We start from the raw sequence: 19460 nt of genomic DNA on the forward strand, positions 1-19460 counted from the left end.
CCCCCACAACACAAGACCACACTCTCGCGCAATATCGTGCCAACGAGAGTGACTTAGTATAAGTTATCATAACTTTCTTCACAATCGCTGTAAAATATGTACCTTTTAAACTTTAAAGACGTTGGTATTCATGGCCCTTGGCGTCCGTTCCATATAGGGATGTTAATAGTAACTTTATAAGTCTTAAATTTGTGGGAATGTTACAATTGTGAACACGTTAATATCATTCGTTCCATATTTTGTGATTTCAATTTTAATACTGGCTTAAGTACAGTTTTTAACTTTTTACACTATATAGCAAAATATAAAAATATGAAACTAAAATAATTTCGCTTTATGACTAAAATCTTTATTCAAACAGGCCCCGAAAGAGCTTAAATTATTATGCAAAGCAGGTTTATTGTTTTATTCGCATAAATATTGTTCATTCTAATATAGGTTAAACAACACAAATACATGTAACATTTCAAATATTTATTAAAAAATAAACAACATGTTTGTAATACATTTATCTTTATCTGGGCAAAACACCTTCAAATGGTTACAAACAATCTCAAAATAAAATAAAACAAGAAGTTTTTTTGCCATGAGAATATTTGTCGATTTTGTTAAAAATAAAACACATATTTAGATAAATATTAAATTTACCGTATTCAAATTGATTGCTCGAAAATATGAAGGAAGCATGATTTTATATTAAATTATCTACACTAAAAATGTTGAATGTAAGTTTAAGTCTATTTTTACATTCAAAAATCATACCCCATTTATCTAATAATTAATTACTATTTAATTATTCTGTTTTAGATTTTCCTTGCGTTCGTTCAACAAAGTAGATCGCATGGAAAATATTTGAGAAAATCGGACTTCTAATATGTGCGGAAATACTTATGTGGAATAGAGCTAACTTTTATGAAATGTAAATTTAAATACGTTTGCTCAGTTGGGTTATCTGAATTTCTAAAATTATTTCATTATTATCGCATCGCCTGATTTGGTTTTAATTCAAAAAGGTGATGTATAAAATAGCGTTAAATACAATATTTCGAAAACATAAGAATGTATAATTTTCTAATGTTTTCATTTCTATTCCAATATTATACATCTAATTGTTGAAGTGTCATAAATGGTAATGCTTAACTTAGGCTAATTTCATATTTAATTTGGACTTTAAATACCGTGGACTGAATTTCTAAATTTTTTAGTATTATTATTTTGATTCCTAATATATTTAAAGTCTTTTTCAACAGTTGTAAAAATGTAGTTTTTAACTAAATGAAGATATTCGATTTGGAAATAAATTAAAACAACTATGTATTGGATAGAATTATTACTTAAAAACTGTAAATAATCAATAAAAAGGAAATAAATAGCCCTGAATTTCAATTTAATACTAATATCGTGTCATTTAATTTTATCGTTGACATTTTCATGTCTGAAATCCATGCTGAGCAGTAAATCCGTAATAGTCACCAAACAAACTAGAAAACTCACTAGATGGGGCGTTTAAAGGCCCATCAACGGGCCCTAATTGTTCAAAACTCCCGTTACTATCCGCCATATTGGACCCCTGTGACGACGGTGAAGTATTTAAATAATTTTGTTGTGAAAATAGCCCGGATGACATTGTGCGGTTGACACCGGTTGGAAATCCAGACCCGTAATTACTTCCATAGTAAAAGCCATTTTGATAGACATTTAACTGTCCCGGAGTGAAAGAAACTTGCTTTAATTGTGGGTTTTCACCTTCAAAGCCGTCAGAGGAGATAGGTCCCTGTAAATTTATATTATCACCCTGGACGCCATTATTGTAGTTCGAATAGCCCCGGGTATGGGAAGAGTATGCGTTGGAGTTCATGTCAAAATTAGCGCCACCGTAGTTAAACTGGTTGGCGTTCATGTTCACAGTTTTATACCCAGAATTCATTCCGCTTCCTCTCTCATTCATTGCGTACGCATACCCTTTATGTTGCGTCTCCATGGAGTTGAATTTCTCCACGTAAGGCGACTGATTGGGTTTCTGCAGTGGCATGTGTGGAAGAGCGAAGTTTGTTTGTAAATTGCTCTTTGAAGTTCTCACCGTCCGCTGGTCTTCGGGGAATACAGGAGGGTAATTGTTCAGAACGCCGTAGCTTTCGCTCATGCCGGAACCTCGCGAAAAACGACCACCGGCCCCACCAGGGAAATCTGCCACATTCGCGGGGTTCTGATAAAAGTTGTCACTTGAATTTACCGAAACGCGATGCGGCGAGACGCTCGATTTCATCCCCATGATCATACTGTTAGTTTTTGCTATGGAACTTGGCTGCGATTGAGGCAACTGGTGTCCACCGGATGTAAAAATTGTTTGGCCATCATCGGAGACTTGGTTTGGGTTGAACGTCAGATTAGAAGTTTGAGCTATTGTGGGTTCAACATTTGCCGTTAGAACTTCATTATCCGAAGGAGAACCGTCCATATCAGTATAAACACTAGTGTTATTGTCTAAACCCCGGTTACCGGGAGACAATTGAGTACCGGACTCTGGAGTACCGGTTACCGGTGAGCGGAGATGAGGCGAACCTTGAACGGAATTTTTATGACCGGAAATACTAGAAGATGGCGAAAATGAGTTTCCTTCAACAGAACCATCAGAAATCTTTCTTGAATTGTCCGCATTACCAAAGTTTTCCCTTTCCATGTCATCCAAAAGTTCACTTTTTAATGACAAATGATCACCGGTCATACCAATTTCCATTAAGTTTCCGCGGCACCTTATAGAATCATCGGAATTATCCATTCCAACGTCACCGCTGTCGTTAACTGATGGAGGCCCGGCAGCTAAATCCAACTGGTCCTCCTCGAAAGAGTTCGGACTGTCTGGGAATGAACTTCCAGATCCTAGACGGGCCTCAGTCTTTTGTCGCTGAACCTGTAGAAATAGAAAAAAGATAGATTTAAGATTTGGAAATTTACTTCTTGATAATTCGCTATGCTAGAATGTTTATATGAGATATACATGTATGGCTGTTTTCGTTACTAATCATATGTAGTATGTTTGTTTGAATGTTATTGCAAATTAATAAAAAAAGTCAAGTGAAGGGATAGAATAAAGGAACCATATACATAGTATTTTTATTTAAGTCAATTTCATTAAATTACTTTTTAAGTTATTACTTGAAAAGTTTGTGATTTGAATTTGGTTAAAAGACAGCAGGCTTTGGCAACTTTATGACGCATAATAAATGCCAAATTAAAAAAGAAGAAGACAACAGTCAAACATATCTCCACTAAAATAGTGTATAGAAAAACCCCAAAGCGTTACAAGGGTCATACTTTAACCCCTGAAAAGTGGTACTATTTATAAAAGTTACTTTCGATGAACATCTTGTGTCATCCACACATGCACAGCTGTACCAAGATTCAAAATTTCAAGATGTTATTTAGATCATGTGTTAATAAAACCTCGTGCTCAGAAACATGCATATATTTTCTCGGCATCAATCTTAATTAGAAAATTATCAGCCATTGCTGAATTTGTTAAACTTGCAAGTTGGTTTCTTAGTTCGATGCCGTTGAAGATACACATATGGTGCTTTGAATAATGCATATTTTTGTGTTCTCAAAGAATTGTTGTCAAAAAAGCGCAAACTATCACTAATATTCTACTCACGGTACGTAAATCATATGCTTTTTTTATATTGATCGAGTTAAATTAAGTTTAACATGATATTGCATTAAAATTTAAAAAAAAAACGCATTCACCTATAATGTGCGCCTTTAAAGCTGCACTCTCACAGATTGAACGTTTTTACAACTTTTTTTATTTTTTGTCTTTGAAAAAGCAAATTTTTGCGTAAATATCTGTAAAATAATGATAAAAGATTGCTGACAAAAATCAGATCGTAGATTTTAATATTTCTGTTCAAAAATTAATGTTTTATGGTTTAAACCGTTACTAACGGTTTAAGAAAAATGCATAAAACATCAGAACTTAAATATAAAAGTTCTCGTTCCAAGACAAAAAAACAACAGTTGTCAAAACGTTCAATCTGTGAACGTGCAGCTTTAAGCCTTTAATGTGTGTTACGTGATGTCCGTAACAAGAAAATGACGAACTTGTGCAATCTGCCTGTAAAAGTTTCTATTCAGAAATAGGAAAATATCCACACAGACGCACACGCACGCGCACACACACCCATTCGTATGGTATAATTATTATGAAACCGTTATTTTAGTATTATTAAAATAATCTTAGTTTATTGAGTGCCATTTTTTTATTTAATTTTTATAGCGCCAATGACAGTCATGTCAAACGTTTACCCCAAACCTTTTTTGGTAGCATTTAAGAAAGGAATTGCTAATTGCTTTACAGGTATATCTATCAAATCACGGAAAGTGATATTGAACAGTTTTTTTGCAGTATAAGATATATCCTGTTTCGTGTTCTTTTTCCAATTGAAAGCGAACTTAAAATGTCATTTTTTTCTTCAATATTTGAAAGCTGAAACGGCTTCAAATAAAAATATAAAAACACACAATACAAATTGTACTAATATTTTTCTTTTCATTTAAAAAAAATATAAGTTGATCAGCCAACCAAATATTCACATTGATTTTAAGGCTTGATTCGTATTTTCATGCATTCATGCAGTATGAAATCTCAGGCGTGATTTTGCTTCTTAAGAATTTAATAAAAATCATACCCGAGCAGTCATATTCATCAACATACAAGATTAAGAAACACTGCTTATTTTTTTTACAAAGTCCTAAGCCTGTTTTAATTGTTTTTAATTCAAGATAAAAAGTAGTCCATGTAGCATTAAGGAGAGCAATCTGTTTTCGACATTAAGCATCTGTGTTAAAGATCGGTGGATATACATGTATTAGGTGTCGTTAACAATTGGTCATCATAGATCTAGTACCTTAGAGGTTCGTGCAAAATGAACGCCAATTTTGCAATATGAAAAGTCTACGGGGCGTGTAAATAGACTATTTAGTGGCGGATCTAGTGTTCTAGTGGTAACACACTTGACAATCAATCCAGGAATCGCAGGTTCGATCCCCCCGCCGCACCACTAAAGAACAGTAATCGTCCTTGGAAGGGACGTTAAATTGGGGTCCCGTGTGACAGTGCTATACACTAGTCCACATGAAAACACCAGGGTATCTCTAACAAGGGTTACATATTGTCTGTGCAATATGCTCCTAAAACTATGATAACCAATACTTTTGTAGGAGCAGTCGCCGAATGGACCTAGTGCAAGTATAAATAAGCTTACATCCCTCCCACAAAATCTAATACATCTACTTTAGACATACTATGGGGTCATATTATCAACGAACGTATGACTGACTAGCGTAATTGGTCATCATAGATCAAGAGTTTCAGTTTAATTCTTATTGAATGTCATATTTTAGATTGCCAGTTGTACTTGCAAAATCATATACACTTTGTATAAACTGACCAATCAATCTTTTATTTTCGAAATAGATAGTAAAACTACTCAGATATATTAATTTGAAAAGCGATCGTACAATACGTGCGGTGATAATATGGCCCCATAGCTCGCAGCTAAAAAACTAACCTGAGTCTGCCGCTTGTACTTCATTCGCCGATTCTGGAACCAGACCTTCACTTGCCGCTCAGTGAGTTCAAGGGACGCCGCAATCTCGATCCTCCTCGGTCGACACAGGTATTTGTTGAAGTGGAACTCCTTCTCCAGTTCAAGCAGTTGGGTGTTAGTGTAGGCGGTTCGCAGCCGTCTGGAACCGCCGCCGCTTCCGCTTCCCCCGGATGTTACGTTGTTGGAGGAGCCGTTTGGGTTCCCCTGAGCGCCGTTTGGGGAGAAGTCTGAAAGTACATAATAGAAGAAAATATTATAATACATCGAACATGTATTCAAGGAATGAATGACGGGGTTGATGGTATTATCAGGGTATGAACGCAGTTGGGCTGGTTATAGCGTGTGGATTCTAAATAATAGTCTAACAAACCGTCGACCACAGGATTGAATGCTTGTGCCGATCTTTGTTATCTGTAGGAAAAAAACTTGTAAATGTTTGACATTTTTTTCGAAAATGGTGAATATTTGATAACTTCAAAACCACAGAGTATTGGCATTTAACATTCGGTATTTGTAATATTTCTCATTGGGTACGTGCTTTCTTTATCATAGAAGTGCACATCTTTCTTCAGCCGTTCCTTAAACCGACAAGACAATAGTGAAATCGTCGCTATTAATTGCAATGTTGAAATGTTGAAATGCACAAATAATGGATTAATAACTATGATTTAAATATTACAAAAATATCATTTAGAGTTATTATCTATTATTATTATTATTATTATTATTATTATTATTATTATTATTATTATTATTATTTCATTTATTAATATCAAACATTTTGTTGTTGTTGCTGCTAGTGTTGTTGTTGTTGCGTTTTATGTTTTATTTTTATTATTTTATGTTTTTGCTGATATTGTTGTTATTATAGTTGTTGTTGTTGTTGTTTATGATGTCAATGCTGTTGTTGTTATTATTGATTAAAACATTTTTTCTACATTTTTCAACCTTTCATTTGATTGAAAGTACGAGCTCGAAAAATAAATAAAAATAATATAAGTTGTTATCAAATAGCTTTATTTTGGGAGATTATACATCATTTGTTACCTTCTCTACCAAAAAAATGCTTTGTTGACGGAAAGTGCTAGCAGAAATTCGCAATATGTTATCGGAACACCAGAAAAAAACGGGAACTATTTTGTCTATCATGAAAACACGTGCATTTGTGATAGAAATGGCGGCCTTGATTGATCGCTATGCAAACAACTTTTACAGATTTCACAATAAACGGAATGAGCAAGGCAACATAACTGTAAAAACACGTGTCGTGTACAGAATTCTTTCGCCTGATTTATGTTCTAGCACTGGGTGTTTGATGTTTAGTTTACTACATATGTTTACCGTTGAATTTACACCTAGATATTCCTCCAACAATGCGGAGACCATAACATATTTATAAACCATACTTCATGAAAATATACTAAGTCGTCCATATATAATCAAAACATATTTATAACATATATTTCATAAATATATAGATATTTTAACATATATATGAATTAAAATACAGTTCATATATACTCATAACATATTTATAACATATAATTCATGAATATACAGTTTATATATAATCAAAATATATTTATGACATATAAGGCATGGATATACAGTTCATATATATAAATAATCATTACATATTATACATTGTAATTAATAACATATTATACATGAATATACAGTTCATGCATATATAACTATTACATATATTATAATTAATAACATATAATACATGAATATACAGCTCATATATGATTATAACATAGAAAGGAATGGTAAAATCATATGTATGACATCAATTTCAGGGTACACAGCAATACATAAAATGGGAAATAAATGACATATCCCTCCACCAAACCTAGTCGATATATCAATGATTCTTTTATTCCTCTATTTAAAAAAAAAAATATGAAAATGATAAAGAAGTGATATTTCCATGTACAGTCAACACAGTGAAACAAATAGTTACTTTTACAAATACAAACAAAATAAACAGAAAATCAAATGAGAGTACATGTATCTCCACACATTTTACATGTAATGAATTACATATATGCGGTAAAAATTGAGCCAGCGGCCTGCTGAGAAAAAGTAGGTATCGTAGAACCGTCTTGAAAATATTCATATCTATGAAGTTTTGTTTTTCTCATTGAAATATTTTGATGTGTTATGTATGTTTGTAATTCATGTCGGAAAGTCGCTAAATGAGCTATTTTTTCTTGTTATCATATTCCCGACTTTAAATAAAGATTGTTGTAGCTTGTATCTTGTATCTTGCGGTATTTAGATGCTTTTTAAGATGAACTTCAAAATAGGAATTTCAACTGACCGATCGCCAGTTGTCAATCATACAATCAGTTGACCGATAAGATGATTATATTTTATCAATAAATAAACGAACATGGTTGCATTGTCCAATTGATTAACTGAAAACCCTCGCCAAATAATATCGACAAGTTGCAGTAACTGCTTTGGCGATTCAGGTCAACTAAGCAAATTGAAAAAGTATTCATCAAAGTTGAATGACAGCAAAATTCAAAGAGATTTTGGTCAAACTTTGGCATTCAGGGGCCATAACTCTGGAGTTAATATAGCGATCATAGATCAAACACGGTGGAGATGGTAATCGTATTATGCCAATGAACATTGTGCCAAAGTTTGATAAAGATTGGCTTCTCTAAACATTCCGACTAAAATAGACCATAATTTCACGGAAAGGTAAAATAACTGTTTTAGATAAGAAAAAAACTCGCACAAACTACACCCTTCACATTTAAAGATATGGACTGCCGAACAAAGGTGAACTGCACAGTAGACATTCTAAATTGTCATATTAAATAACACCATGCAATGTTAAGCTATCAAAACAAGTGTTTTTCTGGTTCAAAATCTAAAGAAACACATGTATTCTGACAGATACTATTCTGATTTATTCCACTGTAACAAACTGTTCCGACGAAAAACATCGCAAAAAATAATTTATTTCATGTTATTTCGACCTTAAACATCATTAAAATGCACCTTACTGTCACAATTGCTAATTTAACACGTCACCGTAAGAAATATGTTGGTGGTCATAAATTTCACGCACCTTAGGTCATACACAAACGATTTGACAAAACAAAACTTGATTTTGTGTAAGATATATTAATTAAGAGATACGTTTTTTTTTTAATTGATTGAATAATATGACATTGTTATGCATTACTCACATATTTATTAAAACAAAATGGGTTCGGCAGGGGGTTGCACCCGGCGCCACCCTCCCCCCCCCCATAAAAATGATGTACACTGTATCAATATGAAAGAATGTATATTAAGATATCGCAACAGAGATTTACACTTACGACTAGATTTAGTCACATGGTCTAGTGGAAGGCACCCAAAACCCCATAACCATATATAAACCTTTTTTATTTTTCAGTTCTGAAGGAGGGAGGGAGGCGAACCTCCAAAGCTGCCATCCCTAACTTGCGCCACTTTTAACCCCAAATCATCGAACCACCCCTGAATTTACTGACCATTATAAAAACGAAAACTATAATATATATAGTAGTATATAGATAACAAAACTGTTGAGTTATTATATATTTTAATCGCCTAGTCCTCAGGGCGATAGTAGTAATACATACGAATATATCCTATGCTTGAATGTATGTACACTGGGACCAAAAAAGATAATGTTGATGGACAATGTATTAATAACATAAATAATTGCCCACAAAAAATAAACAGAACGGACATATTTATTTTAAAACACCATGTACAGCATGCCTTATCGATTCAGATATCAAATCCAGAAAATTGTTTGAATAAGATGTACCCAGGCCAAAAAAGAGTTACCGAGCTTCGGCCGATTGTTCAGAACATTGTAAAAATTAACAACTTCATAAACGACATCGTTGTTAATTTTTCAACGTTATTTATTTGATTATTTGCTCACGTATTTGAATATAAACAAGACCAGATGAAACCTTTGCCTCAAACTTTGTTAAAACCACAGCAGAGCACAAGTGTATTCACTTATTTTCCAGAACAGTTACGATTTGAGAGTTAACAAAGATGACGTTAACAACGTTGTTAACTTTAACAAAGTTCTTATTCTCTAGAAAGTTGGGTAAATGTGTCACTATCATGCAAAACAATGAAACCGTAAATCTGAAGGTATATAATATATAATATACAGAGATAAATTATTGAGCTGACCATGATGAAGCGAACCATGCGTCAGACTATAGTTAATCGATATTCTGTATATTTTCAGTTTACAACCTATCGGCGACCCTTGTTCGACCCTCGGGAGGGCTGTCAAACAAACAGATCGTCCTTTCAACACGAAATGCCCATCGGGACCAAACTGACCGGGAGTGTTTGTTTGACGCACCGGTGGGAAAACGATAGGCTGGGCTTATCATAGTTGAGGCTAGAAGACTGTAACTTCGTACGAATGTTGGGAAGAGCAAGTCTATTGCATATTTAGAGCTAAATCTGTTTTTATAGCTGCTGTTTGTATTTCGTTCATAATTGCAAAATACGACAATCTTTATAAATGTTTAGCAACAGCTGAGCCTCCAATTATACCACCAGAAGAGCAATACATAAATAGCTAAGTCACATGTACATGTATTTACATAATTTATGTAGCCATTTTTGTGTCTGACTGTTGTTTTTAGTAAACTCTTGGGCCACTTGGTACGCCATACTTTTCAAACAGTACTGACTGACGTTGGTGGAATTTTCAGGAAAGTGTTTCATCTTAAGGAAATACTCTGGATTCCCAGAATGTGGGAATGTAAAGTTAGTGTTGTTTGGCATTAGTCGAGAACGAAGCGAGGTTTATATCGCGGTTGTCAGAAACTTGATGTGCAGATACCACAAACATGTTGTGTTCGGCACGAGAAAAACAGACACAGCCGAGAAAACATGTCAAATTTGTCCCAAGTACAACATGGCTGGCATAACGCCTCATCCATGAGGATGTCATAGAAGATTTGATTTACCACGTAATTGTGTTCAAACAGTTTTACTTTCTAGAGCAAAACTTGCACTTAATACCAACATAATATCTGAGTGTTATTTCTCAAATACAATTTGTGTTTTAGAAATAACTTTTGTTAGAATATTGAGCAAATGTTTTTATCAGCATAATGACAATGCACACATTATGAGGTCTTAAAATAGTAATTAGTAATTTGTAATAATTTTAGCTGTTGTGTGGAAAACCGAGTTGAGATTGAAATTTGACTTCAGTGTTTTCGTGATTTGGGCCGGCTTTCATAAAACAGCTTAAGTCATATCTTCACTTAAGTCAAAGTCCTAAACTTTTCGTAGTCAAATTCATAAAAGGTATTTTAGATACCATAGTCTGACATAAAAGATTTTTTTAACCAAATCAATGAAATTCCAGTATTTCAGATATTATGAAGCGATTATATCATATGATAAGTGAGAAACCTTACTTAAGAAAATGACTTAAAGCTGCACTCTCACAGATTGACCATTTTATCAACTTTTTTATTTTTGTCTTGGAACGAGCATTTTTTGCGTGAATATCTGCAAACCAATGAAATAAGATTGCTGACAAAAAATCAGGGCGTAGATTTTCATATTTCTGTTCGAAAATTAATGGTTTATGGCTTAAACCGTTACTTACGGTTTAAAAAAATGCATAAAACATCAATTTTGGAACTTAAATATAAAAATCTGCGATCTGATTTTTGTAAGCAGTCTTATATAACCGGTTCCCATAGATGTTCGTAAAAATTGGCTCGTTCCAAGACAAAAATGAAAAAAGTTGTCAAAACGTTCAATCTGTGAGAGTGCAGTTTTAAGTTAAGAAATGACTTAATGAGTTTAATGAATACTTGCCTTGCTCTTTATATCCATTGCAAAGTCTATTGCAAATGTCCGGCCTAAAAATGAATCTTAAGAATAGCTGAAATTTGCCCAAAAGAGTCGTATCAGACATGCCAAAATGGCTACGTTCAGTGGACGTTCATAAGCATAAGCGACCGGTAGAGATAAAAAGCCACCATGTGATGGTTTCTTTTTTATCATACCACGTTTCCGAGAGTCATGTCAAATGGCTACGTCTCTGAATCAACACGGATCTGCAGTGATAACCAGTCTGGGACGGGACGCTCCGCCGATAAAGCTGGCGGACCATGGCCACAACAAGTGCCGGCGCCGTGTTTTCAAGACTTCTGGAATTGTGATTAACCGGATTGCATGCAATATAGCTTCAAAGCAATGAATGAATAGCTGCCTTGTTTATTTTCTATTGACCTGTTTGTTTTTCAGAAAACATAAAATGCATGTTTCAAAGAACTCTCTGTAGGCGACACGCATAAACAGGATCTAGTGTCACTATTTTCAGCACTAACAGTTCAACATAAGAAGTGTTTTGTTTTTTCTCAAGGCCAGGGTCCTTAAATAATTAATTGTGAATTCTTAAAAAATTAGAATGTAATATAATGTTGTCACTTGTATATTTCATGAAATAAATATGTTTCAACCAAATCGTTAATTTTGAAAAAAACAACAGATTTTGAAAACAATTACAATTGAAAACTGGATAATCGTTTCTTTTTCGTTTGACCATTCACGTCGAATGAGTTAAACACAATAATGCATTAAAATTGCATCAACTTATATTCTGCGCCTTCAAACTCTATGCTAAAATACATCGATAGGAAGATATTTACAACATTCCATAAACAAAGCAATGTATAAAAATAAGGAAACTATGATTGGTGTCAAAGTTATGAATTTTGCTTCTACCTTTGTTAAAAAGCAATCGATTTTGAATAGGTTATGGGGCCAAATTTATTTAAATTTCATATTTCTTTTTTTATCAACAAGAAACTCGTTTCGGCAACTAACAACTACAGTAGGTTTTGTGACTGTAGCATATAGGCATATAAGTGACATGCCTGAACATTTTTTTATCTCGTAGCAACGAGTAAGTGAGTCTTGGCCTTAGTAAGTCTTGACCACGAGATAACCAAGTCGTGGAAACGAGATGGTAAGTCGTAGCCACAGCATACTAAGTCGTTGGAGCGATTTAATAAGTCATGGTCACGACATAATAAAGTCTTGGCTACGATATACATATAACTTACTCGTAAGAACGAGGTAATAAGTTGTGGGTAAGTACTTTTGTGACAGCGAAATATATATTGTACCAAATGCAGAAAATATCACTCGAAAGTATAATATCAAAATTATTCAAATTTTATCTCATAAATCAAAACTGCACTTAGGTTATGAATATATTACATGTTTAATATTCCGGTTACAAGTTTTACATTTCATAAAGGGAAGTAATCCTTGCGAGTATACATATGTTTAAGCTGCATATTTTTGTTATTAAATCATAACACCAAAAACGACTTATCTCCCCAACCATTTAGCCACGATATAAGTCAGTTTTGCCTCAAACTTTGCCCAATGTTTTGTTTGTAGTCATGGCTGGATACCAGAACTAATGCTGACACAATAGATTATTGTCGTTGGGTATAACCCCGTAGATGATACGAAGCCCAACAAAAGCCCGGGTCGCGGGGTCCCCGGTGATTGAAAGCTAGCTGGCACGCAACTTTGTCTAACCTTAAAGCAGCTACACTAAATAACTCCTTGGCTAACAAGGCAAAAATTGCACGTATGCAGGACATTGACAGAACCTCACTACATACTATCAATTTATCTAAGAGATTTGGAACACTACCCTCTTGAAAGGTCGGAGAAAAAAACAAGAGTCAAGTGATTAGTGATGACTTCATTGACCAGATTCCATACATTTATGACTGGCTTCGAATAATAACATTAGACTGGTAGTAGGCAATGGGGCAGCGATTATCCTAGATTCATTAAATTAAAACAAGAAATACATAGATGTAGAAAAGTTTTGTCTCTTGGTTGGTGTTTGTTTGGCCTATGATGTCGGTAAAATCTAGGACACTGGGCAGTTATTTGTTTGGCCTAGGATGTCGGTAAAATCTAGGACACTGGGCAGGTATTTGTTTGGCCTAGGATGTCTGTAAAATCTAGGATACTGGGCAGGTATTTGTTTGGCCTAGGATGTCGGTAAAATCTAGGATACTTGGCAAGTATTTGTTTGGCCTAGGATGTCGGTAAAATCTAGGATACTAGGCAAGTTTTTGTTTGGCCTAGGATGTCGGTAAAATCTAGGACACTGGGCAGATATTTGTTTGGCCTATGATGTCGGTAAAATCTAGGATACTTGGCAAGTATTTGTTTGGCCTAGGATGTCGGTAAAATCTAGGATACTTGGCAAGTATTTGTTTGGCCTAGGATGTCGGTAAAATCTAGGATACTGGGCAGGTATTTATTTGGCCTAGGATGTCGGTAAAATCTAGGACACTGGGTAGGTATTTGTTTGGCCTAGGATGTCGGTAAAATCTAGGATACTGGGCAGTTATTTGTTTGGCCTAGGATGTCGGTAAAATCTAGGATACTGGGGATGTATTTGTTTGGCATAGGATGTCGGTAAAATCCAGGATACTGGGGAGGTATTTGTTTGGCCTAGGATGTCGGTAAAATCTAGGATACTTGGCAAGTATTTGTTTGGCCAAGGATGTCGGTAAAATCTAGGACACTGGGTAGGTATTTGTTTGGCCTAGGATGTCGGTAAAATCTAGGATACTGGGCAGTTATTTGTTTGGCCTAGGATGTCGGTAAAATCTAGGATACTGGGGATGTATTTGTTTGGCATAGGATGTCGGTAAAATCCAGGATACTGGGGAGGTATTTGTTTGGCCTAGGATGTCGGTAAAATCTAGGATACTTGGCAAGTATTTGTTTGGCCAAGGATGTCGGTAAAATCTAGGACACTGGGTAGGTATTTGTTTGGCCTAGGATGTCGGTAAAATCTAGGACACTGGGCAGGTATTTGTTTGGACTAGGATGTCGGTAAAATCTAGGATACTGGGGAGGTATTTGTTTGGCATAGGAAGTCGGAAAAATCTTGAAAATTGGGCAGGTATTTGTTTGGCCTAGGATGTCGGTAAAATCTAGGATACTGGGGAGGTATTTGTTTGGCCTAGGATGTCGGTAAAATCTAGGATACTGGGGAGGTATTTGTTTGGCCTAGGATGTCGGTAAAATCCAGGATACTGGGGAGGTATTTGTTTGGACAAGGATGTTGGTAAAATCCAGGATACTGGGGAGGTATTTGTTTGGCATAGGAAGTCGGAAAAATCTTGGATATTGGGCAGGTATTAGTTTGGCCTAGGATGTCGGTAAAATCTAGGATACTGGGGAGGTATTTGTTTGGCCTAGGATGTCGGTAAAATCCAGGATACTGGGGAGGTATTTGTTTGGCATAGGAAGTCGGAAAAATCTTGGATATTGGGCAGGTATTTGTTTGGCCTAGGATGTCGGTAAAATCTAGGTCGGTTAAATCTAGGATACTGGGCAGGTATTTGTTTGGCCTAGGATGTCGGTAAAATCTAGGATTGAGTTCAGGTATTCATAAAACATCTTAAGTAATGTCCTAACTTTAGTCATTTACATATGTTAAGTATCTCCCTGGCCATTTGATATAACATCTAAATAATGTTTAACATACTTTATTCTCATTCATTTCATTTAACAAACAAACTTTTTGTAAAAAATGTTTGAATTTTTACAGTTCACTCTGGAAAAATGAGAGAGTTCGACTTAAGATGAGAAATCAATGATGATTATTTAATAACAACAAGCCTGGATTTTGGTCCCCGGTTTTCATTGTTTTAGAAGTTCTGTTTGAAGTTAATATGCAGGAAAGGTGAGGTGTTTGAGCGAGTGCACATATGTCAATGTGTTTGTCATGTGTTTACCCCAGGTTTACAAAAACACAATGAATAATAATGATGTAACAGTGTCATGGCGATGACTTACATCCATGTCTTATCTGACAAAAAGGTTGGAAACAAGCCCATTGTCCTTAAACTTAACCACGACCCTAGATCAAGGGCACTGAATGTGTGGGACCATCTTATCAAGGAGCTTACGACTCAATGACGAGGAGATCAGAAACAATTGTATGACAATGTGGTGTTGTCACAAATAAAAAAAATGTGTACTCGAACATTTATATATCCTTTGGCTTGCGTCTTTTATCCTTTCATTTATTTCGAAATATGTGAATTACTATCCAGGTGTACTGATAAGAAACAGCGGTCGTACGATCGTAGATTAAATGGCGCCATTTTTCAGCCATATAGTACACGGGGATGAGATTTACATGGCAGTTGAAGGGATGAAACAATTTCGGCGAGGGGTTCTGAGGATGCTTAAGCCCCCAATTTGGATCAAAGGGGATGAAGCAACATGCCGAAGAAGCAAACTTGGGTTTTAAGAAGCCCTTTTAAGGGCTCTGTTGATTTAAAATAAGAAGCAAACTGGATTGTCAATACAAGCTCCACATAAGGTAACAACCACAAGCAACCAGTTAAAAAACAAACATTTTTTAGTCCCTTTGGCCATAAGATCCCCAGAAATCCGCAAATCCACAAACAAAGCACATCCCTGATATTCATAGTACATGGCTCGTGACTTGTAGTATGTAAGTTAGTGCCCATATTACTGCGAGTGCAGCTTTAACTGTCGTACGCGCACTCCTTCACACAATCCACATGTTTTTGTCTACTCCGTTCTGTCTTCTAAAGATCAAATGTTCACAGGTATGACGGTTATTTTGTAGGTTATTTTCAACTTAGATAATTGTTACAGTATTTAAAACCATACTTGTGTGAAAATAATATGGTTATGTATGTTTGAATGATTGAATAAAGTAAGCTGTTTTCTAGTCCGACAGGCCTGTCTGTGATCAATAACTCTTATGCCAAAAGTTTCTAAAATTGTTAAAAAAAATCTTAATTTGACAGAATTCTAGACATATATTTATTTATTTATTTATCAATAAATCGCCGGAAAGTAAAATTTCATGTCTGTTCTTGATAAGAATATTGCATCAATTCTGTTCAATTTTTTTTTACATCATTGCAATCTTCCGATTATTTTCAAAATAAATTCGCCTTCACAGTGTTACAGTCGAACCCCTTTGGCTCGAACTCCCTGGAACCGGCGAAAATACCTCGAGCCTCAGAAAATTCGAACCAAGCGAGAATGCTTACATTCAGATTAAAGAAATTTGTCCTTTACATCCAGTTCGAGCCAACGAGGAATTCGATCCAACCGAGTTCGAGCCAACGGGATTCGACTGCACTTCTATACTCGAAGCTTGTGAACGAAAAGCGAGGTATAAATGGTTGGCATTGGGCTTTTACCAAAACCAAAACAAAACAAAAACATAAGTGGATTAAAAACAATTGTGTGTGTATGACATACTTTAAAGTTATACGCTCTATACACCAGTTCAATTGCACTTATCATGCCGCCGAAAATGATATGTATAGGTAAGCGACCTAGTTTAGAAACCCGTATTTTCACAGATTGTTATTATTGGATGAGTATTTCGATCAAGTTTGGATTATCTAATGTCCTCTTTACCCAAAACTTGGTTATGTCTCAGATATTGGCTAAAAAATGAAAACTAGTTTAAAACGGTTTAGAATGTTGTTTCGCACGTCTTTTATTAAAGATCATATCTCAAAGAACTGTCCTAAGTAAACATTTATCTATATTTCTGTATTTCGGATGTGCGTCTGAAAGTCTTTTCTTAAACAGTATATCTCAAATGATTCACCGTGAAAGCTTATTAAGAAAATTCTGTTTATATGTGTTTGCCAAGAGATGTAAAAGAGAATTGTTTTAAGTTACTTTAAACAAAGAAACAAATCGAACCCATTAGTTCACACATCTTGTTATTTAAGGAATGAATTGCGGGGTTGATGTCATTATCGGGGTATGAACGCAATTGGGTTGGTCAATGTGTGTGGAGTCCAAAGGACTCCACGCGTACTTTGACCAACCCAATTGCGTTCATAGCCCCGATAATGACATCAACCCCGCAATTCATTCCTTATATTTACACCAATAGTTCATTATTTCATTCAAGAATTGTTAAAAAAATACTTCATTTCATTTAAGAAAACCTTTCAGTAACCCGTTCTTACCCATTCGGTAAATAGAACGACCCGACTATAACCGGAAACATTTTTTTCAAATGACGTCACAATAACGCGGGAAAAGATCAACCACTTGAAATCACTTTAAAACGTAAAATTAAAACACTTCTGGTACCAATATATTTAAAATATGATAAACTAACACTTTTAAAAATGTTGATCTATATTTTATGGGACCTGCAGACACAATACAACCAATAACAAGATCAATAGCTTTCATGTATATTGCTATGCAAAGAACTACGATCCAAAGATATCCGAAGATGTTGCGTTCATCGATTGATGAACGCAATTGCCGAAAGGCAGTTCATTTAAGGAATGGAAGTTGAGGTGTAAATATACATAAATAGTAGACTACACGGACAAGCCCAGTAACAAAACAGAATAACGAAAACAATATTCAGAGGAACATTGTTCAGTCGTAACAGACGACATACAACATTAAATCCCAACACAGACAGACTACACTTGCATCACTATATCTTTATTAATAAGACCAAAGTAAACAATGGAAACAATAAGGTCAAGCTCAATAACCAACCCTTGTAGCAAATACCTATTTAGAGTCAGAATGTGAAGGCCCTAATAGACTTTTATAAAAGTAAATTATTGTTAAACAATAAGGACAAGCCCAATAACTGCAATTGGTAACAATGACCTGTTTATAGTTAAAAGGTCAAGGTCTAAACAGGCACAGAACGGCAGATACACAGCACTGCAAAGTAACAAAGACCGAGAACACATGCGTCAAAATATCTGTCTTAACAAAAGTAAAGTCACAGCCATGTTACGTCAACATAATTTCTCAACATGTCGTCTTAGTTGCCGATCAAGTAAATCAGCTGTGAAAGCCAAGGAAACATTTTGTCATCTATTCACACAACCTGTCGTAATTCTCATGTCTCTGGTAACAGTTTGGGGCTCACATATTTGTTTGGTTCTTAACCCTTATCTTGTTAATGGATACTCCTGCCTGCTGTCGTATTACCGCGAAATGAAAAAAATATACATGTATAACTAATGTATCACAACGGGTATTTTATTTAGTTCATATTAAATTCTTTTCGCTCAATTGAGACGAAAGCTTATAGCTATAATCATCTCTAACGTCCGTTTTCCTGGGTAGAAACCAGGAATGGCGTCCACTTTGAGAGGTAAATTATTAGTGCCATGCTTTAACCGATAGGACAAAATATACGATATAGAAAAAGGTTTTCAGAATGATGATTTTCAAAGGAAAATCGAAATATAATCATGATGAAAGTATGCAATTAGGGAAAACATCATTCGCATTCAAGATGCCCGGGATGGGGATGGTTTGAACAGGAGCCTCGGCACCATTATGAACATATCCACTTGTTTAATTGAGGAAACTTAAGAGAGTAATTACATCAAATGCCAAATGTTTCCAACGTCCATATTTGTTCAGGAATGCAAAAAGCAGTCATAACAGAGTTATGAAAAACGAACTTGTATATATACTAGCTTTATTGCCAAGCTTAACGAAAAAATTGACACGAAAAAAAAGATGTTCTTATCCTGAAAACTGCTGTTAAGATTTGAAAATTCCTTTGTCTAAGACCGGTAGATTACAAGGACTCCATTGAGATTTACAATTTGTCTTTCTGAGATCAACTTGACTTGTATGAATTAAGTCAAAGTACTGTAAATGAGAATTTGACGACCACACTGAATTAGCCGCTTAAGCAATCTTAGAAATCTATGAGACGGCAGCTTTGATATGCAAGTGGATATTCAATGAGGT

General features: G+C 35.0%; 1 protein-coding gene across 1 annotated transcript in view; it reads right to left on the reverse strand.

Moving 5' to 3' along the window:
- Positions 1 to 465: 465 nt before the first annotated feature.
- LOC128234648 (homeotic protein proboscipedia-like) overlaps positions 466 to 19460 on the reverse strand; it is a 31299-nt gene continuing 12304 nt past the window's right edge. The window contains exons 2-3 of the mRNA XM_052949015.1: positions 5568 to 5833; positions 466 to 2911 (exon numbers count right to left, since the gene is read on the reverse strand). Of these exons, the coding sequence (XP_052804975.1) occupies positions 1430 to 2911; positions 5568 to 5833 (1748 nt within the window). The 3' untranslated portion in view covers positions 466 to 1429. The remainder of the gene's footprint in view (positions 2912 to 5567; positions 5834 to 19460) is intronic.

The sequence above is a fragment of the Mya arenaria genome, chromosome 5, assembly GCF_026914265.1.
Source record: "Mya arenaria isolate MELC-2E11 chromosome 5, ASM2691426v1".
Taxonomy (NCBI): Eukaryota; Metazoa; Mollusca; class Bivalvia; order Myida; family Myidae; genus Mya; species Mya arenaria.